Source organism: Pectinophora gossypiella, chromosome 6 (genome assembly GCF_024362695.1).
Source record: "Pectinophora gossypiella chromosome 6, ilPecGoss1.1, whole genome shotgun sequence".
Classification (NCBI taxonomy): Eukaryota; Metazoa; Arthropoda; class Insecta; order Lepidoptera; family Gelechiidae; genus Pectinophora; species Pectinophora gossypiella.
Genome location: NC_065409.1, coordinates 1,999,780 through 2,027,636, shown reverse-complemented (window position 1 = coordinate 2,027,636; position 27,857 = coordinate 1,999,780). Strand labels below are relative to the sequence as shown.

Genomic DNA, 27,857 nt, shown 5'->3' with positions numbered 1-27,857 from the left:
ATCAATTATCTCTTTCGATAATGCAGTACTTTTTTTTATTCTTTTAACCCCTGCTGGGTTGGGATTTTATTATTCTTCTTCTATCATGTGGATTGTGAGGTGGATTACCAACCCCATCAAACCTGGTGTCAGGGTTATTACTGAGCCGCCATAGGCCCCTGACATGATTCATGTAACGACTACGTACTTACTTACTTACGTCAGTAAATAATAACCGGGACCAACGGCTTAACGTGCCTTCACAATCAGGTGATCAGGTGATCAGCCTGTAATGTCCTAAACAAACTAGGGATCACAGTGATTTTTGTGATTTGTCCCCACCGGGATTCCGAGGCCGTTTTTTATTAATAACATAATATTAAATATTGCGCATTTCATATTTTTATCACTGCAACATAATGTCGCGCAACTTAACATTGTATAACAATGTTGTTACAACATAACATTATACATAATGTAAATACAATAAAACAATAAAGTAATTCTAATAAATTCTTTATTTTACCTATAAACCACTCGTGCGAGGCTATTAACATTGGCGCAAATCAAAAGTTACATAATGTAATTATTTGGCGAAAAATAAGTACATTGTTTACCATTCAACTTCAAACAAAAATAAATTAATATCTAAAAAAATATTTCAATAGGATTTAGATTATGTCTGTCAGCGTTGTGAAAATTCATTTGTAAACTAGAAGAAATATGTTTTTTGCTTCACTCGCTCCTTTTTGAAAAATAGTTTACAGATAGGGGCGAAAAGAAGACCCCACCATCGAATAATGTAACAGAGAGAGAGAGAGATAAAAAGTATATCTTGCAGATGATAGTACTTGTAGGAAAGCATGAAGAAAAATCATATTTATTTACTGCTCGTGAGGATTTATGTCAGGTTAATACTGTACAGTCAGCATTCAAGTCCACCACACTATATATATACATCTAAACTAGATGACGACGTCGTAAGACGTAGATTTAGTTATAGACATAGAAATAAATGCATTAAATTAAGCAAGTCACCGTGAAATAAAAGCGAAACTAAGGTATTTAAAACCTCAAAAACAGCTGGCGGGTCATCGTGTCTCCTATATCTCGCACCGTGATAAACTTAAACTTAATTATTATGATTTTGTACGTATTTACATTTAAAGACACGATTCCCTGCAAACTAGCTGATAGACATAATCGTACTCTTTGTCAACAAAGTAATTAGTAATTACACTGCGAACAGTTTGGGACTAAAAGCGGGTATTTACGCAACCATAGACGAATATTTTGTTTGGTACCATAGATATTTTCCTTACAAGATTTTGTCTATGGCTAGTTTCTAACTGTCACTGGTACCCATTCTGACGTACAAAAAACTAAAAACTGTAACTCTGACGTGTAAAAAACGAATTTGATTTGACAGTTCTAAAAATACTGTCCTTCAGTTACGATAATCACATGAAAGAAAGAGCTAGTTTTAGAACTGTCAAATCAAATTAGTTTTTGTTAGCTAGGGGGAGGATCCATACCATACCACCTCTGGATCTTTTAGGGGAGGCCTGCGCCTAGCTATGGACCGTATTATAGGCTGGTTAAGTTTTGTCGAGATCACTTTGTGAGACTGTCCTTTTTTTGTTAAGGACTTTGCAGGCTTGAATCACCTGACCCGCAGTGGAGCAGCGTGGAGTATGCTCCATACTCCCTCCGGTTGATTAAGGGAAAGCCTGTGGCCAGCAGTGGGACGTATATAGGCTGTTTATATAATGTTTTGTATATGTCAGAGTAGCTACCAATGTCCGTGTTTACTTCCGAATGATTCCCATTCTTGTCTTTGTTAGAAATAAAACTACATACTGTACAGTCGCGGCTAGTGATACAATCTACGTTATAAACGCGGGTGCTCTGGACTCTATCCTCTCGCGGCATATCGGACACTGGTCCCGGATGTAGTCCGAGCAGTCTTCACACAGACACACGTGACCGCACGGCATCAATATTACCTGGAACAAAATATACTTCGTTGAATATTCTGTTGACTTGTTAACACGGACTATTGCATACACTTTGAGTAAACACACTAAAGATGTTTATATTTATTTGATATATTATTCTTATCTAATATCACTATTTTTTCCGCAAGACAGTCAAATATTGCGAGAAAACTTGATTGACTTTAAAATCCTACTGTTCAGACTTACATTATATTTCGCCTGGCAACATTACAAACATAATTTAAAAACAACTTTTTTGAGAATTTTGGTTTTGGAACGTCTCTCTCTTGCTTTCGTGTCGTTATAGAGGTCAGACGTGTGACCCACGAAATACTTTGAATTTTTCAAATGCTTATCGTAATTGCCGAAAATATTTCTAGTGCAACAGTGCCTTTAAATTGGGAAGGCAATCCATCGCTCGAGTGTTTTGCCACAGTTATAGGTAACTTGGTAACCTGAGGTAAGTCGGCGAGCTGAAGGTACTGCAGGAGCCTCCCTGGCTGTTGGTTATCGAGCCTGCGTATGTCTCAGCAGGTCACCTAGGCGAGTCTTTCTCTTTTAAAGGCATTTTTCGTCTATTGTCGTATTTTTGTATGTTGCACTCTCGTATCAATTTTATGCCCAAACTTAATATTTTGGGAAAATTGTCCACTTGTGATAGTCCACTTTTAATAGTCACCTACACAATATTAATTATCGCGGTTCTGTGAACGCCGAAAAGTAGCTCCTCGATTGTTAAGACACCAACATAGTCCAACACAGAAATAAGCACAGTTTAATGTAATCTCAATCTCACCTGAGATCTTCTTACCGTTTCGGTGGCGTTCAGATTTTTTCAGTATTACTTACCACACATTGTTGGTGTTGTTTACCTGAGATTAAGGGGTGGTAGAAAATCTCCCGATGAAGTCTCACCAAGGGGGAAAGGGTTATTTACGGACACTGCTGATATGTAGGCAGTATACGTACTTCTTTAGGGTTCTCCGTGCAGACGACGCAGAGCTGCACGTCGCTGAGGTTCTTCTCCCGCGCATGCGCGCGTCGTTCGCGCCGGCCGGCCGCCAGCTGCTTCTTCATGTTGTCCTCCGTCTCGCGGCGCCGGCGCCGCTTCAGGTACTTGTACGCCACACGCCCCGACGCCGCCAGCGCCACCGTGCCGAACACTACTAGCAGGATTCTGGAACATTGGTTTGCTTGTATAGATCGCACAGCCTTTAATAGCTTATATGCAATGTAATGAGGAGACATTTATTTATTTATTATACACTCAATTGTACTGGCAAACAAGTCAAGACGTATCACGTCGGCGGTGGTGCTAATTCCTGTAAATACCATCTAATTTTATTTTAGGTTATATCTGTCATTTTCTTATCCGCCGAAAAGGAAAGGGACGGGTAATCGACAAGCATAAAATTTATGGAACACACGTCAATTTTAAGCACAAATCTAAAACAACCGTCTAAAAATTCGCCCGGGTTATTCATTTATTTACTCATTCTTCCTAAAATTAAGAGCTGTCAATCATCCGTCCCTTTCCTTTTCGGCGGATAAGAAAATGACAGGTATAACTTAAAGTAAAATTAAGAGATGTCTGCAGGAATCGGGGCCAGTGTATGAGTTATTAATTTATCTCAAGTGTAGTTTCCACTAACACAGTTGACTCGACCATCACAGATGGCGATACGGCAAAATCACCCAACACTGGCCGCAAACTAAGTTCATCGGGTTAGATCGCGGCCACATAAAACTCATACCGGGTGGCCGTAAACAACATTTTTTAAAAGATTTAAACAGGTAAATTTCGGTCGCCGTAAACTAATCGAAACATTTTGTATTTTAAGGGACTGAGGGGTGCCACTGTGAGGTCTCGCACCAGCTAAATATTTATCTAGGGCCGCCACTGGGAAGGAATATACGTTTAAAACAACAATCAAATAAATCCATCTGCTGTGCAGCTGTGAGTCTCTCATACATAGTAGAAGCCGTACACTTGGGGGCCACATAATGGACCCCCAGGAAGTCATGGAGCTTTCTCCCAAAAAGACGTTGGATCTCTTCGAACGGATCGGTCTAGAGGAGGATATTTAAATGTAGGGATTTTAGGTCACAATAGATCTGTCAAGGTCGCAGTGATCTCGCGGGCTGCATTCAGTCCGGCCCTCACAACTTTCAAATAATAATAAACAATCCATCATTGTCTCGGGTACAATACAAGCTTCCATCAAGCACATAGTTCACAAAAAATCTTTATCGAACTTTCGGGTTAATTTAACACCACACGTTTCATCATTCGTTCCACCATCTTCCACACAACAAAAGAAATATGCCACAGCTTCTAAATAAAACAACTGGAAACTTACACAGTGGTCTCAAACATGCCGAGCGACAGACATCAATTAAACCACTCGACATGAATTGATTGACACACGCATCATATATCACACAATTGCCGGGCCAAGTCAATAGTCTATGCTGCTAACAATTCTTTAAGAACTTAGTTTGTACCTTTTTCTTGACGTGACTTATTGTAGATTTGCCGCAACTGACAAATTCAAATTCAAAAATATCTTTATTCAGTAGGTAACTTAGTTACACTTTGAATCGTCAATTTTTACATAACGAACGTCTCATCCGCCTAAAACTACTGCAGCTTCTCACAACATGTATAGCCGGGGAAAAGAAGCTGCAAGAAAAACCTCGGCACAGGGCCCTACACGTTCTTTCCATCCGGAGGCCCCGGGTTCGAATCCCGGTGGGGACGTATCACAAAAATCACTTTGATCCCTAGTTTGGTTAGGACATTACAGGCTGATTACCTGATTGTGCGAAAGAAAGATGATCCGTGCTTCGGAGGCACGTTAAGCCGTTGGTCCCGGTTACTACTTACTGATGTAAGTATGTAGTCGTTACATGAGGCATGTCAGGGGCCTTTGGCGGCTCGGTAATAACCCTGACACCAGGGTTGATGAGGTTGATATTCCACCTCACAACCCACACGATAAGAAGAAGTAACTCACCTAAGGAAGTCTCGGGAGCTGGCGAGTCGTTTCAGCAAGCTGGACTTGGTGGCTGTGGTCAGATACAGTGGCAACCCGTCTTTGGGAGGCTGTATCTTCAGCGTGCCGGAGTGGGTCCTGCTAAGTTCCCCTGCGAAAAATAAGTTGTTTTCATTATTATTTATCACTAGCTTTTGAACGCGGCTTCGCTCGCGTTACATTCAGGGTAACACTATTCCCCTTTCCTAATATACCAATTTTTAGCTTCCAACCTTGAAAACTGCGAAAAGTCCCTCTTTGAAGTGGTTGGGGTCAGATTTCCTTAAAAAATATGCACGACTTTTTTGTTAGTTCATAATAGTCCGCATACCAATTTTTAACTTTCCACCTTGAAAATTGCGGTATGCTCTTAACGTAAAGAAAGAAATATAAAATAGCCTATGTCAGTCTCCATACCTTCAAATATCTCCACTTAAAAAATCACATTAATTCGTCGCTCAGTTTTGCCGTTAAAGACGGACAAATAAACAGACAGCCCCATACATACATACACCTTCCCATTTGTTATATTAGTATGGATAAGCGGCCATGTGTGTCCCACTGCAGGGCGAAGGCCTCTCTCCTTTTCTTCCACGCCTCCCTGTTCCCAGTCTGTTGGTGACAATGTTCCAGAAAACGATCCAGCTCGTCAAAATATTTGTTTCGTAGCCTTCCCCGACGTCTGACAACATTCATACAGGGAGTTAGTGACATCGAACGAAAGCTGCCACAGAAACGCTGTTTGAATCATCTGATAAAGATGTAAAGACCTGAGATGAACGAAAATTACCAAGTGGAATTTTCCGTCGCAAAAGTATGGAGTTGAAAATAACTAAAAAAAACACTAACCTTTTTAAGGAATTTTTCGACGGACATTCCACTCGATATCAACTTAGAATCATCGCCCTCATTATTTGTTACGGTGTCACTAACACGACATACTTGTATGGCTACCTGTACGTACTTGTACGAGGTTTAAGTGACGACGTTCGTTACGATGTCACTAACACCCTGCATATAGGAATCCACGTCGCTCGGGATCAATGAATCCTTGGACGGGTAGAAACATCGTTCGGCACACGTTTATATTTAGAAGTAAATCAATCAACTAGGCGTTGGAATTCGGGTTATGGAAACAGGCATACCTGTACATTAATAACTACTTCCATGCATACCTATAGCGGTGATGTAGGAGCCGTCCCGGAGCATCTCCTCCATGTTCTGCAGGCCGCGCTGCCGCACGCCCGAGAAGAAGCCCCACACGTGGTCGATCACGCCCGGCGACATCGGCTCAAACTTGTCCGAGACCACGTCCATATCTGTTGGTTATATTGAGGTATTGATCCGGTTGTAATTTACGCCGGAGCCGTGGTAGCCCAGGTTCGAATCCAGCATAGGCGTAAATCAATGATTGTCAAAGTTTTCGAATTCATGTTTGGATCATAAACGATTATCACGTGCTCAACGGTGAAGGAAACCCACATTCCCGAGAAATGCATTTTCGGAGGTATGCGACCTAACCTGTATTAGGCTGGTTTTCCCTTCGCGGGTTGGACGGTCAGACCGGCAGTCGCTTCCGTAAAAAACCGGACCTGTCAAATCTTCAGGTTAGGTAAACGGATACTGTGAAAAACGGGATAATGCTAGGGGGATGATGATTCGGTTGTAATTTGGATGCATTTTCGTGCGTGTACGCATGCGTATACAACGTACGTGCGTACGCGTATAGATACGATCACTAGTGTACGACGACCGACTCGCACCCAACGAGCGCACCCTCATAGGACTTGGAGAAAGGTTCGATTGTTCGTGCGTGTGAGTGGTACATACTCGTGCACACGATTTGAATTCGTCAGTTGCCAGTTTGTAGTATGTATGTGTTGGTAGTCGCGATATAGATAACCGTTGCATGGTTGGTACCCGTGGTGTATCTCGCGTCTGTCATACTACAGCTACTCTCAACTTACCAAGTAGTTCCGCAGCGAGCGCATCGACCACCTCAACGCTGTGTCGCCCGGCGGTGAGCACAAACGGCGTCGCGTTGCATACTTCATGTATGGTCCGCGTCTGATCGGACCAGAACCCGGCGGATGTTCGCGCGATCACATGCTCCTTGATGGTTAGCCTGGAATTTTAACAATAAGGATATTTTTTTTCCTGGCGACGCTTGGTTGACCGAGAACTAAAAACTCAGCATGTCATGGAACCAAGCTATAGAGGCTACAAAAGACCGCGAGTTGTGGAAATCTATTGTTCGAGCCCTACATAACCAGCCAGCAATATCTACTGGTGACTGGTGATGCCTTTAGACAAGTACTATTTACCATGTTTGTGCAGACTATCATTGAAAAAAACCTGGAAAAAAGTACTAGCAATTTCCTTTTATTATTTCAGTATTTTTGTGTATGCTTTTTTTAATAATTAAAAAAAAATCAGTAAAACAACATAACCAGGACCTCTGAATAACTCCGGTGACAGTATTGTTGTAGTTGCTGTGGATGGGATTGCCCAGGGGCTTGACGATGCCACGGATGACCACATAAGGGATGGTGTTGTTCGGGTGACGGTTCAGCTCCTTACCAAGTGATGCATCCAAATCTAATACTGGTGCATTCTGGGTTGAAAGAAGAAAATAAATCAGAATGAATATTTTGCTTGAGGCCAGTACAATTTAGATATGTGGGCTGAAATGATGATAACATTTGACTGTAATTTTTATATTTTTTATTTGGAATTCCATAGTCTCTGCTTACCCTGACGGGAAAAAGGCGTGAATATGTATTAAGAATTTTATTTCAAATACAGCATTTTTTAACACAAAGTTAATGATCATTTTGAAATTGATAAGAAAGATTATCTCATTGAAACAGAGCTTTTGTATTTAATAACAAAAGTTGTTTAGAATTTTTACGCTGCACATATAATTAGCACATGTTTTCCGCATACAAACATAATGCATAAAAATCTACTTAATTGTAGGTTATGTTGTGGTAAACAAAATTTATATGATCAAAGTATTACATCATAGATTTGCACAATGATAATTTGACTATTGTCTTCACATACAATAGAGCACAAAATAGTTGAACGGATGTATGTAATCATAGTTGATTAGTTTGATTATTTAATCAGTTTTAATATATTTATCTAGTAAGAATAAATTTGAAAAGTTAACCAACTATTTAAAGATCTTTACTAAAGTAACAGATACGGCTGACATGTTTAGCTTACTAACCTGCAAGGCGTTCAGGATATGTTTACATTTGCTCAGCTGTTTCACACAGAAGCCCAAAATAAGCGTATCTATACTCAAAACAACGGCCTCCCCAATAATCTCCGATAGAAATTCCATTTTCCAAAACTTTATCACAAACACTACCACAGGCAATTTAATGTTGTATTACGACTGTTTTTCTTCTTGTTTTTACATCATATTTACCGCAAAATTAACAAAATTCCCATCGAGGACCGAAGTTGGACCAAAGCGAATTTGACAGTTTGCGTTTCGTTATTGCAGGGAACGAAATTTAATACTGACAGTACTTGTAAAAGAATTGAAACTTGCAAAAATAAAACGCACGTTTCAAATGATGATAGGATTACAAAAAAATATGAAAATAACTTTTGATTTATATTTTTATAGATATTGATATATACTTGTATTGATAAAATATAACATAACAAATACTTTATTGCACAAACAGGAAAAAACAAAATACAAAACAAAAGAGAAATAGAATTAGTACAATAGGCAATGTAGTATGTGAGTATAGTAAAATTTTCTCAATATAATACTACACTAAGTATGTATTACATTGGAGAGTGCTCCATATGATCACACCCACATCCATAACGCGGTAAGGACAGGTTATCTATAAAAGAGAACCCACAGTCACTCGATATTCAGTGCTACACAGAAGCAGACTTCAAACAAAGGCGACATTAGCAAATCACTCAATAAAACTACCTTTAAAATTTCATAATTTATATTCTTCGGCCTCACAAAAACTACTGAGGTATGACTTTTATACACAGCAGGAAAAAGGAATTATGTATATTTGTTTAAATAGTAAATAACGATGATGAGCTTTTAAAATAAAATTTGTGCCCTGCTACCGCTTCAGATGTTATGAGCTGAGGAGAATAAGTGGCACAAGAAACTCAACAGCAACACATATTCATAAAATACAGGATTTGATTGACAGACATATTTACCGGAAAAACATTGTAACTAGGTGCTTTTGTTTTTTTTTTTACGTTAAATACGCTGATCGTTTTTCCAGGCATTAAAATATTCTTATAAACATGAACAATAGCACTGACTTCAAATGAAGCTGCATGGCGTAAAGTCTTTGCTTATCCATAATTATAATAAAGAAAATAGAGAAATAATGCCGCCATTTTTGTGTTAATTTTTTTAGGGTTGCCATCAACAAAATGTACATTTAGTACTTTATTATTTAATTCCTTCTTCGGCGGACTCGAGAGATCCTCCAGGCGTTTGGTTCCTCGTATTTGTTGTAGAGTGGTTCGAGGCGTTGGTTCTTCTTGAACTTGGACAGTTTGGTGGGGTCGCTGAACTTGAAGAAGGCTGGCGCGAACTCCACCAGCCACTTGGGGTCGATGGTGGTCACCTCGCGCATGTACTCCTTAGTCGTCTGCACTAGCTCGTGGTAGATCACCCTGCACAGAAAATAATTAAACAGTTAAACATATTTTTTTTTTTACAAAACTAGAATTACTGTCAAAGATAAAAAAATGGGCACTAAATATCAAAAGAATTCAATGATAGATTGCATGATTTCGAAGCCTAAAATCATGGTATAAGAAAACCAGGTATGCTCAATCCTATGATAAGCCTCCATTGCTAGCCCTTCATGACGTATGTGTTACCATTTCTCCAATATTCCAAGGACGTTAATTTTATTATTGAAAATTAAGTGAATGACTGACTAATGTATTTCATTACTTGTCACATATATAAAAGTCATTAAAACTGTAAGTAACCCTATTACTAAAAGTTCAAAATTACCTTGCAAAATAAATATAAAAAAAAAAAACAATGGTTGTGGGTAATTTTTTTTTTTACGAAATGGCAACGCACGGTAGGATGACGTCAGCTGGGCTAACCTTGAAATGCTAGCTGTCAGTTTTGAGCATACCTGCTGTTCTTATACCATGGCTAAAATAAGGAAAGAAAACATTTTTGAGTTACCGTTCTATACGTACTGTACGTATTATTTATTCTATGCGCCTAGGGTAAACCAAACTTAGGTCTAAAGTATCACACTACTAACCTTTCTACCAGTCTACTACTTGGCCAGAACCCTCAGAAAATGGCTCAAAAATACTTTACCATAATTTTATTAAAACTTACCACTCAGGCTGCCTATTAAACAGCGCGCTAGAAGGATGTATGTAGACGACCTGGCTGTCGACCAATGTCCGGTACCCCTCCTGCGGGTCCTTCTTGGCTGCGTTCCGGAAGAAGCCGGAACATATGGTCTTCTGGATCCGAACTGTGTTCTTACCCGCCGATACTACGTCCAGTTTGTGCCTGTGGATGACAAGAATTGCAAGTTAGTTATAAATAGAAGCTCACAAGTATCAGTTCATCTACTCAATTTGATTAGTCAGAAGTACATCCATCATAAGATGAACTAAGTACCCACACCTCACTAAGCTTTCTGTTAGACCAATGTGATAGGTTAGTTAAAAAAGTTTTTAAGAAATACAAAAAACAAAGTCCCTACGCCACGTCTGCCTGTCTATTTGTCTGAACGTGATGAACACAATAACGACCGGACAGATTTTCATACGCATTTTTTTTTAAAATGGCATATAATCTTAATCTCATACATTTTGTTAAAAATGTACTAACTGTTACTAACCGGTTACTACTTACTGATGTAAGTACGTAGACGTTACATGAGTCATGCTAGGGGCCTTTGGCGGGTCAATAGTAACCCTGACACCAGGGTTGATGACGTTGGTAATCCACCTCACAACCCACAGGATAGACGAAAAACATTGCTTTTTTGATGAATTGCTCCGATGTGGCTTTTTAACCCCCCAGATCTACATGAAACCATCCAAAAGCTTACCTATCCATAATCCCAAGCAGCTGTTTCCTGACATCCTGCGCGCGTTTCAGCGTCCTTATCTGCACGAAATTCTCATAGCACCATGCGTTCGAAAACTTGTTGTTTCTCCAGCTGTTGTACACCGCTAGGAGAGTTAAGTGATCTCCTTCTGGTTGGTTGAACTTTGCCTTCTTCTGGTCGGCGAGTGCTTGCTTGTCCTTGGGGCGGTAGAACACGTTCTGAACGCTGAGCATGGAGACGATAGTGAGGATCTCATCGGAGCATTGTAGGGCCACCGACATGATGAGGATCTTGGACAAGTTCGGCTCCAGAGGGAATTCCGCCATCTGTAAAGGGGAGTGTGGTCAGAATTTTTATTTGCTCCTAGATGACCCGGTATCGTTTTACCCTTTTCCATATTATTCATACCCTGGACAACGACATAAATTTAGAAACCAAAATCTGCCGAGTTGGGCTAACCCATGGTATAAGAAAACCAGGTATGTTCATCATAGGACAAGCCGCCATTGCAAGCCCATTGATGACGTAAGTGTTACCATTCCATTGGTATCTCCAACATTCCAAGGACGTAAATTTTATTATTGAAAATTTTGTGAATTACTGACTGATGTATTTAATTACTGTTACTTGTCACATAATATAAAAATCATTAAAACTGTACGTAAATCTTTTATTAACAGTTCAAAATTTCTAGCGAGACAGACGAACAACAATTCATTTTTATATATATATTTGTTTGATGACGATTGATTGTTTTTTTATGTATATAGAAGACAAAGATAAACACATACATACATAACTACTAAACTCACGCTTGTAGTCCCTAATGGGGTGGGCAGAGCCACAAGTAATTAAAGACTTGCAGCCACTGTTGAAAGGAAGTCCTAAGAAGTATATGATGAATCGAATCAAATATCCTTTCTCGCAAACAAACAAAACATACAAACATTTAGAAACAGTACAAATGGCCTTATTGCCCTGAAGCAATTTCTTCCAGGCAGCCACAACCAGGAATCAGCTATAAAAGAACTTGAACCTTTATGGACAAAAGAAACATAAACTGCCTATATACGTCCCACTGCTGGGCACAGGCCTCCCCTCAATCAACCGGAGGGGGTATGGAGCACACTCCACCACGCTGCTCCACTGCGGGTTGGTGGAGAAAAGAAAAGCAAGTGATTTAAATCCCACTGACCCTGCGCCCCAGCCTGGTGAGCAGGCCCTCGGAGTCGAGCGCGGACAGCGAGTGCAGCTGCTCCAGCGCCATGATGAGAGACTCCACGGGCGGTGCGTCCATGAAGTCGAAGTGCAGCAAGTCGTTGATGCCCATCGTCTTCAGTTGTAGCACCTGTGGGGAAGAAGTTTGTTACTTTAAATAAATAAATAAATAAAAAGAGTTTATTTCGGACATGTTCCATAGTGGTTAGTAACAAGCAATAAACAACTTAATCTAGTGTTAGTAATAGAACGATAAAAATAAAATAACATTTACACACGACACGGCTCGACAACTTTAATACCTTATTACTCCCATATGGTAATGAGGATAAAACTGCCTGCCATCAGAGAGGTTAAAATGGCCACATCGAAGCAATTCATCTAACGCGCCCCATACACCTACAATAATATTGCACAATATATCTACATGCACAATATTATTGAACGTTTAGGGATAGTATTGAAACATTGCACAATGATTGAACAAAAGATTGAGCGAGCTTAATTTTTAACATTGCGCAATATTTTTCATTTTAGTTTTCGGAGCGATCGCGATCGGTCAGTCACGGTAGTATTTTTTTATATTTTTACTCTATTTTTAGTCTTTTATTTTTTCATGAGTGTAAACTGGCTTTCTTTTCAACCATTCTTTAACCCATATACGTTTTTTTTTTCTATTCAACAAAATTACCAGCGCGGCTGCCGCCAAAACTTCGTCGTCAGACATGTTGCTCGCACGAAAATATTGTTCAGACTGGTTTGTCAATTTTATTGAGAGAATTTATTGAACGTTTGGAATCAAAGGGCTTATTCAATATTATTGCACAATTGGGTCGTGTACCAGGTTCAAGATAAATTATGAAATTCTGATTACTAAATAAACACAAATGTGAAACTAACGAAAAGCATTTTCTTTATTTTATTTAACTTAGTTATGAATTTTAATAAAAAAAAACGTAATAATAAGTTCGACATTTTATTACGTTTTTCTATGACGTCACAGTGTGCGTTTTCATACAAATTCCATAGTAATTTCGTGTTTTGACGTTTAGTAAAAAGTAACTGATTTGACTAGTTGGAAACTAGCCTATTAAAGGATTGTACAATATTATTGTAGGTGTATGGGGCGGCTAAGAAAGCAATATTGCTATTTGACATTTGTTTGCATTGCGCACTTACTTTTATTTGCGCAAATGACAAATTGACAAAATAATAATGATAGTGTACATTCACTGCCATCTTAGGGCCAATGATATCGATAACAAGAACACTCATACTCACAGTGGTGGCCAAGTTCGTCCGTTGTATCTCGGGCACGGGTGTGGGCAACATTTCGTCCCGGTACGCGCGCTCGGTGTACAGGCGGTAACACTTGCCCGGCCCAGTGCGGCCCGCGCGACCCGCACGCTGCTTCGCCGCTGCCTGCGGACACAGATACCACATTTTACATACATTTTAGATTTAGTAATATATAATATATATTGAAGACTATAGAGAACCGGAGAGGAAATATGATTGGCCACCTGATACGACACGATTCATTTATAACAAACATTATAGAAGGAAAAATTGAAGGGAAGAGAGGAAGGGGTAGACCTAGGAGAACATTTATGAAACAAATAAAAGAGAAGGTGCAGGTCGTGTCGTATCGGGAGGTGAAGGTTTTGGCGGGAAGAAGAGAGGAATGGCGATTACTTCCACCGACAAGAGCGCAGCTCTTAAATAGAGAGAGAGAGAGAGAGAGAGAGAGAGAGAGAGAGAGAAAACTACACGTCGTACCCCGGCCACTCCATACAAAAATTCGTCGGTGGAATTTTCACCGCAAGCCGCATAACGCGTAAGTGCGAGCGAGACAGACAGTCTGCGCGCTCTTTTACTCCTTAGCGGCTTAGGGCCATTTAGGACTCAAGAGGGGGTGAGGTCGCTCGATACGAAACGGCGTCGGGCGGAGTTACCGTACTATATGTAGTACTAGCTTTTGCCCGCGACTTCGTCCGCGTGGAAGGATTTTTCCCGCTAATTCCCGTTCCCGTGGGAATTCCGGTAATTCCTTTCTTAGTGCACCTCTACGGTACCTAAGCTACGTCCCTTCCAAATTTCAAGTGCCTACGTTTAGCCGTTTAGGCTGTGCGTTGATATGTCAGTCAGTCAGTTTCTCCTTTTATATATTTAGAAGATTACAGTCATAGCCCATCTTACGTGGCTCTGCCGGAGGTACGGGTTAAATTCTCTGGTTATCCGATAAAGTAAGATGATTCCGTGATTTGGAAGGCACGTCAAGCTGTTGGTCCCGAGCAACCAGCTTAAACGCCTCCACCAACCCGCTGTGGAGCAGCGTGGTGGAGTATGTTCCATACCCTCTCCGGTTGATTAAGGGAAGGCCTGTGCCCAGCAGTGGGATGTGTATAGGCAGTTTATGTTTATGTATGTTATGTACCTGGCTGATAGGCGTGACGACGAGCGAGTCCATGCCCGTCTTGGAGTTGTACACCTTCTGCTTGACGAAGCCGGGGTCCACGACGTAGTATATCCCGTCGATGGTGAGCGAGGTCTCGGCGATGTTGGTGGCGATGACGACCTTGCGCGAGCCAGGCGGCGCGGGCTCGAAGATGCGCGTCTGCATCTCCGAGGGCAGCGCCGAGTACACCGGCAGGATGATCAGCTCGGGCACGTCTGGCCCCAGGGACTTCATGCGCTCGTACAGGATCTCGCAGGCCGTGTCGATCTCCTCTTGGCCTGTTGACGGTAGGTCAGTGAGCAAATTTTTTTAAACCAAAAATTAAACATTTCTCTAAGGTTTTACAATGACATTATTTTAATTCAATACGTACAATTTAAGTCAAATCATTTATTCAACGTAATTATCATGGATAAACTCGTTGAAAGTCAATTTAACATTTTGGAATCTACGTAATTTCGCAAGGCTGAGGAGAAGAAATGACAAAAAACTGCAATAGCAATACATCTTTTATAAGAAAGAAGATTACATCTGGCCGCACTTTCCTATGCTTCTATCTTTTTCTGTCCCTCAGAAATGTAATTTGCTAGAGTAAGAAAAAGGATGGAATCAATGAGGCGCGAGTGCAAGCAAACCAAATGCCAAAAGAACGCGACAAATTCAAATTCAAAAATTCAAAAATATCTTTATTCAGTAGGTAACATAGTTACACTTTGAATCGTCAATTTTTACATAACGAACGTCTCATCCGCCTAAAACTACTGCAGCTTCTCACAACCTGTATAGCCGGGGAAAAGAAGCTGCAAGAAAAACCTCGGCACAGGCAGACAGCGGGACAACTGCGGTTCTGAGCTGCCAGATGTGGTTCAACCCTAAATATGAATTGTAGTGTTTATCAACAAATTTATTGGAAATAAATCCATGATATATGCTTTTGTTAAGAACCTTTAGAGAAGAAAAAAAACGCGAGGAAACAATAATCCCGGAGTTAGCCTTTCACTTTAAAATAAAACAAATTTTGTGACTTGTAATTAACTTCACGACGATCGGTCCTGCGCTGCCCGCATCCAGCGGCTTCCCGCGACCTTCACCAGAACAGGACCGATCGTCGTGGAGATCCTTGGGGGAGGCCTATGCCCAGCAGTGGGCGTCGTACGGCAGATGATGGATGGTAATTAACTTAATTTTCAAGTATAAAAAACTGCTGGCTCTCCATAACTTCAGGTTAAGTAAACCGTCCGAGCAGTTGAATGTAATAGGTTAGGTATATATTATATTTGTAAGTCATATCATAAACTGCCTATATACGTCCCACTGGTGGGCACAGGCCTCCCCTCAATCAACCGGAGGGGGTATGGAGCATACTCCACCACGCTGCTCCACTGCGGATTGGTGGAGGTGTTTTTTTGCGGCTAATAGCCGGGACCAACAGCTTAACGTGCCCTCCGAAGCACGGAATCATCTTACTTTTTCGGACAATTTATAAGTATGTTATATATTTATTTGCATGTATTTATTGTTAAGTTAGTTGTTAAGCGTGGTGGAGTATGCTCCATACCCCGTCCGGTTGATTGAGGGGTGGCCTGTGCCCAGCAGTGGGACGTATATAGGCAGTTTATGTTATGTTATTGTTAAGTTGTATGTATAGTTTGTACCCGTGTACTTAGTTAAGAGACTTTTTGTAATTATTTCCTTTTATTTTGGTGCAATAAAGTGTATTTTGTTTGTTGTTGTTGTTGAAAAATGTCATGAAAAATAGTGCTTGAAATAAAGATAAAGATAAAGAAATGTTTCATACAATAACGAGACACACGTCGCAATCAATAGCCAAACGTGTTTAGATATAAAACACAACCTACCTGTCAAGAACAGCAAGATATCTCCGGGCGGCTCTCGCAAATGTATCTGCATGCAGGTGATCAACGAGGCATCCAAGTAGTCCGTCTCCGGTTCCTTCGTGTACAACACTTCCACAGGGAACGTCCTCCCTGGTATAGTGAAGATTGGAGCTTCGAAGAAGTATTGGGAGAATTTGACAGCGTCTAGAGTAGCCGAGGTCACTATTAACTTTAGTTCTGGACGCTTTTGCACGGCCTGTTTGAGGAGGCCGAAGAGGACGTCTGTGTGTATGGTGCGTTCGTGGGCCTCGTCTAACATTATTACTGAGTAGGACTTCAGGTCCAGGTCCATTAGACACTCCCGGAGCAACATGCCGTCTGTCATGTACCTGTGAACGGAGCAATGGTATGTTGGTAGTTTTGTTGTATTGGCAATTGGATACTTGACAGTTTTCGGATAAATATTTAAAAAATTATAGACGCTTATTTTAAACCTCTACAAATATTTTATTTTCTCGAAAAAGATTTATATAATAAAAAAATATATATTTTTCGTAAATTATTTTAAATTTCGCGCGAAAACGGTTGGTCATGTGACATTTCGCCCAGTGACGTCACACCAACAAACAAAGAAACTGTCTGACAGTAAGTATAACTTGATATCTTACAGATAGTTTTTGTTTATTTTGTGAAATGTGACACGAAGCTCAAGGGTTTTGTAATACACAGATAAAAACGCATTCTTATTTTGTAAAAATAAAATATTTAAAAATTTTCTTAAAAAAACCATTGGATAATTATCGGACATATTTCATATGTTATTGTTACAACTGTCAAGTAGCCAATTGGGTAGCCTCCTAGGTCAATAATAAAGTATGAAATGTTAATTACTAAATTACTAAAAGATCTCCTTGGGAACTCCACCCAAAATACAAATTCTTGCCGTGTGTCACCTTATCGCGTAAATGCGAGCGAGACAGACAATCCGCGCGCGCTCGCTTACTCCTTAACGGCTTACGGTCATCTAGACTAAAGTGAGATCGAGGGGGGGGATTTACAGGGACCTTTTCTTTATTTATACACAAGGAACATACAAAGAAAACAGATAGTACATGTAAGCTTATCTCTAAACAAAGAGATTTCTTCCAGCTGACCTACTGTTGTTTGACTATTAATTATTAATCTCTTCATTATTTTACCATCATGGTAAAACTTAAAAAAACTATGTCTGGAAATCTGGGCGTTGAGAGGATTATAGGAACTTACTTGATAACAGTCTCGGGGCTGGTGCAGTCCTCGAAGCGGATGGTGTACCCGACCTCCTGGCCGAGGCGGCAGCCGAACTCCTCGGCCACCCTCTTGGCCACGGACATGGCGGCCACGCGGCGCGGCTGCGTGCACGCGATCTTGCCGCGGGCCGTGAGCCCGCACTCCGCCAGGTACTGCGTGATCTGGGTCGTCTTCCCCGACCCTGTCTCGCCGATCACGATCAGGATCTGGTTGTCTGCCACCGCCTGGAAAGTCGAATTATATTATTATTATTAGCCTGTGTGATCCCACTGGCAAAGGCCTCCCCCATGTCTTTCCAAGTATGCGGGTTCTGTGCGAGTGTTGGAAAGTCGAATTAAAGTCAGTTTATTTTTTTCTAAACGTTCGTTTAAATCTTCTATCGTGTGGGTTGGCTGTGGGCGCTTTGGGGCCTTTGGCGGCTCAATAATAACCCTGACACCAGAGTTGATGAGATTTGTAATTCACCTCACAACTCCAAAAATCTACATAAAAAACTTAATTTATTTATTACTTAACTTATAATAAAGTAACATTATTGCTCCCTTACCTTGGTCAACTCATCTCTGAGCTTATAAATCGGCAGCGACTGCCTCTGCTCCAACAGCGACAAGTTAGTCTTCTTGCCAAACGAAGACTTCTTCCCCCCAATGACATGCTTCTTCCACTCAGGCAGATCTTGAGGAGTTATACCCGTCCCTCTCATGTTCGCCGCTAAGGCCCTCCCATCCGTCTCGGGTAACGGATCGATCCAGTTCTTGTTCAAGCCAGTGGGAAGACTTTCCATTTCTTGTTCTCTTTGGATCATCTTCTGTTCTCTTCTCTCTTTGGCTAGAGCTGATTGCATCATGGCGGCTTGGGCTAACGAACCGTCAGGGTTCTTTACTATCCTCACTGGAGAGAGGTCGTGGAGAGCTCTACCGTGGCCTTGCAGGAAGGGAGGCTCTTCCTCCACCAGTTCGATCTCGATGTCAGCTTCTCCGTCTTCGTCTTTCGGCAGTAGACCTGTCTCCTCGTCAAAGTCTGGCAGCTCGCTCTTGTCGATCACGCCCGATGAAATCATCTGGAGAATAAAAGATGGAATTGTTAATAAAATCAAATTCATTGCACAAACAGAACTCAATTTCCACGTGCAGACACGACACATGAATACAGTACAACTGTGCGGACTTATTGCTCGAGAGCAATTTCTTTCAGGCAACCACTACTAAAAATGGCAGTCTTGACTTTCAGTGAGTCAGTGAGTGTCAAAATATAAACAATATGTTTGTTTGCTCAAATAGTATGGGGAACTGTCAAAATTTAAGAACACTCAACAGTAGCGACACCTGATGGAGAAGTAGGCAGTTTTTGTCCCCATTCGTAATCATCACTTTTTCTTGTAATATTCCCCCCTCATCGCACGCTCATACCACCAGTTAGTTAAAAAGCACACTGTGACGTCATAGAAAAATGTGATAAAATGCCGTGACAAAATACATAAATAATTTAAATAGAAAAAAATAAAATGTTTTCGTTAGTTTTAGATCTGTCTTTAGTTAGTAATCAAAATTTCATAATTTATCTTTAACCTCGTACACGACCCAATTCAGTGACCAGCACTACTTCCAGCATCCTGTGTTAATCCTACATTATAAAAATAATATTTATTTTGGATACCTGTTTGATCTCCCACCGTTCAGGACTGGATATTCTGGTGACCCTCTTCCTGCTGGAGTCTTCGTCGGGGTCGAGCCCGCCCTGCAGCCCCGCCAGCACCGTGGCGGCGGGCGGCGGCCGGTCCGGGTTGCGGCCTTCACGCTCTGCCTGTAATTTTTTTTTAATAATATAGACTTTCGTTTGACCAGAATCTCACCTGATGGTAAGTGACGATGCACACTGGATCGGATTTGAAAAAAAGACTTTTTGTCAAAATGACAAATTTTGGTATGCCAATCGATAGAAAAAATCAATACAATCAATATTTAACACTTGTATTTTTACAGTTAAACTAATATTTAACGAAATATGATGACAAATGTGTTTTTACTATGGAACGAAAACTAATTTTCTCTGGTGCTTTAAGACCGGCAGCGATCCAGTCGTCTCGTGTCAAATGTTATATTCTATGACTGTTTAGGTGTAATAGAGTGAAACCATCACATCGATGCGCGATAGAGGTGCCGCTTTATCTGATATGACCTTTTTAAAGTAGGTGCTTTTTAGCATATTTCTTTCTTGTGCTGCGGACAGCGTGCGATGTGGTCTAGGGTGGATCACGCGACCCCGCTTACTTTATACCGGGTATAATATTAATTTATTATTATTACTTGGTGAGGTGTATGTACTTAGTTCATTTTGCGATGGATGTACCTCTGACAACCCCAATTGGGATAGGACTCGTGGCCTTGTGTTATGTTCGTTATTTATTCAACGTAATTATAGTAGATAAACTTGTTGAAGGTCAATTTAACATTTTTGAATCTACGTAATTTCGCAGTGTTATAGCTGAGGAAAAGATATTACAAGAAACTGCAACAGCCCGTCTTTTAAAACGTGTGGCGGACCCGACTAGTTGGCCAGCTAGTTCCGCCCACATGTAACAGATGGCGCCACCATTCAATAATGTCGTCGTAAAACGCGATATCGAAGTTTGCACAACGAGACGCATATATACAACTTCCAACATGACACTGTTGGATCGTGGATCCCTAGTCACACTACCAATTTGTGACTAGCGGGGTACTATGCTCAGTTCGGTACCCCGAAAACATCCTTTGACGGCAGCACACCCTCGCCACCGAATAAGTATACATTATAAGTTAAGTATACATTATAACTGGAGGAACACATTAATACCAAGATTTTTTATCATTTAGATAATCATTCTTATAATAAGCATTTTTTACATAAAGTAAGCTGTCATTTTCATATTTCGAGTCTATGGAGTGCCGAACATTTATTATTATTCTTAATTTCTTTATATCGGATTACAAGATCCATAAATAAAATAAACATCTATACCGCCCTGGACTATCCTTCCACTGCGATCCTTTTCCTATCCCGGTCTTGCGCGAACTCCCGGCCAATTCAAATTCAATTCAAAAATATATTTTTCAGTAGGTAACATAGTTACACTTTGAATCGTCATTTTTTACATAACGAACGTCTCATTGGTCTAAAACTACTGCAGCTTCTCACAACCGGTATAGCCGGGGAAAAGAAACTGAAAAACCTCGACACAGGGCCATAGACGTTCTTTAAAAAACACCTTCTAAGAGCCGCTAACGTGCTGACAAGGTGGTGTTATAACACGGGATAGACTATTTATTGTATATCGACGTAATGACTAATCTACATACCTCATTGGTTGATCCAAAATTTGTAATAACGTAAACAACTTTTCTTAGAAATTTTCGTGCAAAAACTAGTATAAACCCCAACAAAATGAATGTAGGTATAAAAAAGTAAAATGTATCACTATATATGTTTGGAATTTCCATCTTGCACTACAACACTAACCTTAGTCGCGTCCTGTTCGGGCCGTACTAAGGCTTTGAGACCCTGAATTTACCAGTTATCTGTACTTCAAAGTTACATCACATTTGTAAATGTGGTGTAAAGTTAATTATTTTACATTGGCCTGCAAATCTAAGTACTACAAGAATTCAAAATTATTACACTACATTACATTTTTACACTTTTCAAATTTCATTTTTTCTAAACTATAGAAGTTAGAGATTTAAAATGAAGTCGGTTACACGAAGCTTATGCTAGGTATAAGTTATTCCGAGTTTATTTGTTCTTAGAATAAAATATCATCATCAATTTAAGACCACGCTCTTGTCGGTGTAGCATTAAAAAAAAGAATAAAAAATGAAAAAATATATATATATGAGAATAAAATATGCTCGCTATAAAAAGTTATATCAGGTTTATTTGTAAAGCCGTTGGGTTCCGTTTTCCCTGTTGAGATTCGGAACCCTAAAAACGTTTTATAGATATTTTTTTCGGCTTTCTTTGTAACTATTAAACTACACATTAGTAACATTTCGAGTCCTTTCTATTTTTTTGACGTGCCATATTGTAGATTTACCGCAAATGGCATTAACTATTTGGCCGGACAAATGGGGAGCACAGAGTGCTCTCACCCTTTTTATTTCGAAAGTTTATCTTATGTACCTAAAAAGTTATTGTAATGTTAAAAGTGTAGTACCTACTTACTTTTGCAGGTCAGTGTATATGATTGCACAATATTACGCAATTTGCTTTTTTTATTATTTAAAATTGACGCAATTCGATTCCCGGTGGGGACATAACACAAAAATTACTTTGTGGTCCCTAGTTTGGCTAGGACATTACTGGCTGATCACCAGATTGTCGGAAAGTAAGATGATCTCGTTAAGCCGTTGGTCCCGGTTGCTACTTACTGATGTAAGTAAAGCAGTCGTTACATGAGCCATGTCAGGGGCCTTTGGCGGCTCAATAGTATCCCTGACACCAGGTTTGATGAGGCTGGTACTCCACCTCACAACCCACATGATAGAAGAAGACACAATTTTAAAATAATCCGACCTATTATTACTCCAATACTGTATAGGGGCTTCCCCACATGGTGCTGCTTCATTGCAGGCAGGTTGGGCTCTCAAAACAGAACAATAAACTCACGCCTATCACCCCTACTTGAGATGGACAGTCATAAGGACGGATTTCCACTGACGCGGAGATGGGCGGAGAAGTGCGGATTTGACCAATCACAGCGTTCGACAGAGCGAAAAACGAAGACGCTCTGTCACTCTCTCCCTCACGGTGATTGGTCGATTCCTGCACATCTTCGCTCATCTCCGCACAGCTTCGCGTCAATGGACACGCAGCCTAAATCGTCACAAGAAAATTTACAGGCACTCCTCATATACCCCTCCCTTATCCTATACCCTTACAATACCCTTCATGGATAATCATGACTAACATACATACATAAACACACGCCCGTAATCCCTAATGGGGTGGGCAGAGCCACAAGTATTCAAAGACAACTTGCAGCCACTGTTGATACAATTTTCTAAGATGGATGTTACGGAACTTATCTTCTTCTCTTCTTTGAAAGAGAAGAAGATGAAACTTATGATGACAAGGGATCAGCCTATCGCACACGTTATGTTATGTTAGTGGACTCAGTTTTCCGCATTTAGACTCTAAGAAGTGAACTCTAAATGAAGGCAACCTGACACTGGAAAGGCATGCCTAACATCCCACTGGCAATATAATAGAACTGCTTATGGTCGAGGGACCGATCGCATGTTAGCAGAATAAAAGGAAAAAAAAAAGACTAAGATGGTCCATTATGCGTGCTTCACTACGGCCTATCACCCTTAATTCAAATTCACAATTATCTTTATTCAGTAGATACCATAGTTACACTTAGAAACGTATTTTTTCGTCTCATCCGTTTTAAACTATTGCAGCTTCTCAACCTGTATAGTTGGGGAAAAGACGCTGCAAGAAAAACCTCTGCATAGGGCCCTAGACGTTCTTTAAAAAAAAAGCTTCTAAGAGCCGCTAACGTGCTGACAAGGTTGTGTGATAACTGATAACACGGGCGGGATAGACTATTTATTATATATCGACGAAACTTAAGATTACTCCATCATATAAGAAAGGACAGAATCCCTCTGTGTGATTGACTGTGAAAAGAAGAATAATAGAACTTAGTATACAAACCTCCAGATGAGCATGTGATGTAGGGTTCAGATCCTTCCCGGTGTCCTGACAGACATCCTTCATGGTCAGAGACACCTTCTGCCCCGTCACTGACAGCACCTTCACCTAAAACATTACAAATATACTTATAACTCACTGTACGTACGACCTTCGTGGTCCAGTGGTTGAGCGTTGTGCTCACGATCCGGAGGTCCCGGTTTCAAATCCCGATGGGGACAAATCACAGAAATCACTTTGTGATCCCTAGTTTGGTTAGGACATTACAGGCTAACCTTATTGTACAAAAAGTAAGATGATTCGTGCTTCGGAAGGCACGTTAAGCCGCTTGTCCCGGTTATTATTTACTGATGTAAGTACGTAGTTGTTACACGAGTCATTTCAGGGGCCTATGGCGGCTCAGTAATAACAGGATTGATGGGATCCACCTCACAATCCACACAATAGAAAAAGTACAAACTACTTCCCATAGAGACCTTCTCTATGAGTCATATAAGTAATAGGAAGACATCAATTCAGTGGTATAGGAGTCAACAGTTTTTGCTTACATACATACATACATTTATTACGCTACATAGTAATCCCGATCGGGGTGGATAGAGCCAAAACTTGCAAAAGGCCAGTAACTGGCCAGTTAAGAAAAAAAATAAACTAATACAATGAAATTGAAAAACATTTCAATTGAGTATTTCATCTTATAAAGCAATTCTATTATTTCATTACGTAAGAGTAAATGTGTCATGTTAAGCAAATAACAAATAGCAATATTGCCTTTATAGATAATAACGGTGTCTTCACAATAACACCATATGAGGAACACAAATTAAAAAAAAAATCAAAAGCCTAGATTGTGCTACTCCTGGACGAAGGTCTCCCTTCTAAGCTTCCACTTCTCCCTGTCCTAAGCGATCTCTCTCTGAATCCGTCACAGACATGATATAAAATATTATGAACCTTAAAACAAAATAGAAATCTTCTTCTTTGCGAGTCGATAGATTAATAAATTCCCTGCATAGGGTCTTTTGTTTGGTCCTGATGAGGACCAATCACATTGGATCGCCATCGTGGTGAAAGGATCGGCCAGTCTGCGTTACCGACTAAACCGTCCGCAGACCAGGGTGCGCCGGGCGCGAGAAAACTTCAATGCGCCGCTCGGGGAGGCTCCTTTCATGCATAAAAAATAATAAACAATCTATATACCCTCATAACATAAACAGCTAATGCATGTCTCACTGCTGGGTATAGGCCTTCCCTCTATCAACCACAAGGGGTATGGAGCATACTCCACCAAGCTGCTCCACACCTAATACGATGGATCTTATGTATGTAATAAGGTATTTGACTGGGTCAAAGATAAATTATAAAATGATAATCTAGAAATAGAAGCCAGACTAAGGTGACCAAAAATCAATCTCATTTTGCTTTTCGACTTATTTTCGAATTTTATTTACGTATTAAGTAACAATGAGTAGGACTTATGACTGCTTTTATTGATGATGACACAGGATAGTATGTGTATAGGATGTGTGTGTGGATAGGATGTGTTATGTCTGATTGTTGAAATTTTAGTTCTGTGCAATAAAGTATTTTGATTTGATAGTATTTTTATATTAACTCCAAAGAAACCTTTCGTTTGTCGTTTCGTAAAAGGTATCTCATTTGACAAGGATGTCAAGTATGTAGTGTATTACCAGCTTACCTTGACTTTATCTCCTCTAGACACTACCTCAGCCACGTTGGTGACCCTGCCCTCGGACCTCAGTTGTGAGATGTGCACCAATCCCTCCCATCTCTTACGTACACCCTCAATTTGTACGAAACACCCAAACGGCACTATGTTTGCCACTCGTCCGTTGTAGATCTGCAAAATAAAAGATCATATTTTTTACTAAAATCACCGACATAGCTCGGAGAATTGCAAAGCTGTAGTGGCAGTGGGCAGGACACATAGCGAGGAGAAATGATGGCCACTGGGGCGGAAAGGTTCTAGAATGGCGACCACGCGTCGGACGACGCTCAGTGGGTAGGCCCGCTACAAGGTGGACCGACGATCTGGTGAAGGTCGCGGGAAGCCGCTGGATGCGGGCAGCGCAGGACCGATCGTCGTGGAGATCCTTCGGGGGAAGCCTATGCCCAGCAGTGGGCGTCGTAAGGCTGATGATGATGATTTTTTACTAAGTCTTGCTTTGTTTGAATATCTATTGCTTATTAAAAATGGATCCAACACAAATCACAAAAAAATAAAATTATACAAGTATATTATAGATGCCCATATATATGTATATATTATGATGAGCCTGTGCCCAGCTGTAGGACAGATATTGTCAGATACGAAATAGTGTTTGTGCTGTACTTTATTGATGATAGATAATTAAGTAAATGGGCCCATTAACCACATTAATATATATTTAGTTTTATTTTAAAGTTTTTTAAATTACATTTTAAAGTTTTTCCTTAATGTATGATAACCAAATCTATGTGCCTTCGGGCAAAGACCTCCCCAATTTTTCTCCATTCTTCTTTTTTGTGCACTAATCTTAAATTATTATGTGACATGGTATGATATGGTGTGTTTACATAGTAAGTTTATATTAATATAGTAAGTTCAAATTTAACATAATTTTATATAAAGGAATATATCATTATTATTTTGAATATTTTTATGAGTGGATAAGCTATAGAATTATGTAGTGACTATTATGGAATTTTGAAAAAGAAAAAAAAAATCTGGTCCATGTTTTAGTGTTTCCAGCCACTGAAATTATTTCATCGGGCCACCTTTTAAACTGCCTACCCCTGTTTCTCTAATGGCCACTAGAGTGCCATAGTGTAACAACTTTGCTCCATTTAGCCTCCTCTAATAATGTCTAGCCCACTACATAATACATAAACTGCCTATATACGTCCCACTGCTGGGCACAGGCCTCCCCTCAATCAACCGGAGGGGGTTGATTGAGGGGGTCAATAAACAGGTTTGATATTTTAAAGCAGTTTAGGCCTTGAGAACATTTCTGACTTACCTTGCCTGGCTCAGGATCATCACTGATCTCTGGTTCTGGGCTTCGCTTCCTCTTCTTCGCATAATCTCCATATCTGTCTTTTTCATCTCTCTCTCTAGAATGAGGTCTCTTTCCTCTAGACCGGGATCTACGGCTTCTTGACTGCGATCTACTATGTCTGTCACGGGACCTAGATCTGTGCCGATGCCGACTTCTTGACCTTTTCCTCCTGTCTCTATCCCTACTCCTTCTGTCTCTACTACGACTCCTTCTGTCTCTACTACGACTTCTTCTGTCTCTACTACGACTCCTCCTGTCTCTGCTCCGAGATCTCTTTCTGCCTCTATCTCTAGAAGAATCCCTTTTCTTGGTTCTACTCTCTTTGCGGTCTCTGCTTGGACTTCTTTCATGTTTTTTGACATCCTCTTTCTTGGTCTCTTGCTTTTTACTTATAGAATTTGAAGGTGCTAATGCTTCTAATTCAGCCATTGCCTGGTCAACAACTGTGTCACCTGAACCTTTTGCTTTTTCTTCTTTAAATATGTCTTTTGTAGTTAATCTTTTGCCTTTCTTTTCTTCTTTTTCATCTTCACTAACCTCTTCATCGGAAGAAAATTTTTGAGGTTTGTCATTAGGTATGGCTAAGCCAGGAAACTTAGCAGCTAGGGGATCTTTGCTCTCTAAAGGTTCATTACATTTCTGAGTGGCCGAGTTTGTTGGTTTCATGTGCTGGATAATACGAAGTAAATTCGTCATGAACGAGTCCGAGAACTCTGCCCCATTTTCAATCAGAGCCTTTTTAAATGCGTCAAACGTCGGATTTTTGTCCGCCAAGTCAATGATGAATTCGGCTGAAGAACAAAACGTAAAACATTATTAAAAACATGGAAGTTGGAAATAGAGTTTGGATATGATATGAATATATTGACAAATATAATACATACAAGAAATCACTAAAAATAAAGGCTAAGCGCGTGTAGAAAGCAACTTACCCAAATCTTTGTCGTTTAGCCCCAAATGATTGTCCAACTCAGTGCAAATTTTTGACACCAATGAAAGGTGCTCTAATTTTGCTACTTCATCCATTTTTAACTTATTTTATTAAAGAAACGTAGCTCAAATTATATTAAAAACATTGCACAAATACACACAACACATCGCCATAAATCAGATTTAGTTTCAGCTTTCTAGCTGAAAATTTGGTTAGCGAAAGAGACAACAAAAGTTTTGCAATACAAGGTGGAT

The 27,857-nt window shown here is 40.3% G+C and overlaps 2 protein-coding genes across 2 annotated transcripts; both read right to left on the bottom strand.

Annotated features, from left to right (window-relative positions):
- Positions 1–479: 479 nt before the first annotated feature.
- On the bottom strand, positions 480–8,510 carry LOC126367352 (mitochondrial E3 ubiquitin protein ligase 1-like). Its single transcript, XM_050010843.1, has 7 exons — positions 8,247–8,510; positions 7,468–7,625; positions 6,979–7,136; positions 6,187–6,330; positions 4,994–5,123; positions 2,946–3,153; positions 480–1,985 (listed from the first exon to the last, which is right to left on the bottom strand). Exons 1-7 carry the CDS (start codon positions 8,361–8,363, stop codon positions 1,866–1,868), a joined length of 1,035 nt encoding a protein of 344 aa, XP_049866800.1. The 5' UTR covers positions 8,364–8,510; the 3' UTR covers positions 480–1,865.
- Positions 8,511–8,979: 469 nt separating this feature from the next.
- LOC126367296 (ATP-dependent RNA helicase DHX8) lies at positions 8,980–27,785 on the bottom strand. Its single transcript, XM_050010744.1, has 14 exons — positions 27,605–27,785; positions 26,634–27,463; positions 25,313–25,474; positions 23,617–23,721; positions 19,576–19,722; positions 18,467–18,979; positions 17,896–18,143; positions 16,651–17,018; positions 14,771–15,069; positions 13,615–13,755; positions 12,311–12,463; positions 11,116–11,441; positions 10,389–10,568; positions 8,980–9,694 (listed from the first exon to the last, which is right to left on the bottom strand). The coding sequence occupies exons 1-14, from the start codon at positions 27,696–27,698 to the stop codon at positions 9,472–9,474; spliced, it is 3,789 nt and encodes a 1,262-aa protein (XP_049866701.1). The 5' UTR covers positions 27,699–27,785; the 3' UTR covers positions 8,980–9,471.
- Between the last annotated feature and the right edge of the window lie 72 nt (positions 27,786–27,857).

Bases quoted from the DNA above. Each gene is read 5' to 3' on its own strand.
- LOC126367352 (XM_050010843.1), bottom strand. From the start codon at position 8,363: ATGGAATTTCTATCGGAGATTATTGGGGAGGCCGTTGTTTTGAGTATA. The intron at 7,137-7,467 runs GTCCTGGTTATG...TTAAAATTCCAG, and splicing joins GTCACCGGAGTTATTCAGAG to GCTAACCATCAAGGAGCATG. The intron at 3,154-4,993 runs GTGAGTTACTTC...CCAATGTTCCAG, and splicing joins AGCTCCCGAGACTTCCTTAG to AATCCTGCTAGTAGTGTTCG.
- LOC126367296 (XM_050010744.1), bottom strand. From the start codon at position 27,698: ATGGATGAAGTAGCAAAATTAGAGCACCTTTCATTGGTGTCAAAAATT. The intron at 17,019-17,895 runs GTAAGTTCCTAT...CTCCGTTCACAG, and splicing joins AGCCCCGAGACTGTTATCAA to GTACATGACAGACGGCATGT. The intron at 11,442-12,310 runs GTCAGTGGGATT...TCCCCTTTACAG, and splicing joins TCACCAGGCTGGGGCGCAGG to ATGGCGGAATTCCCTCTGGA.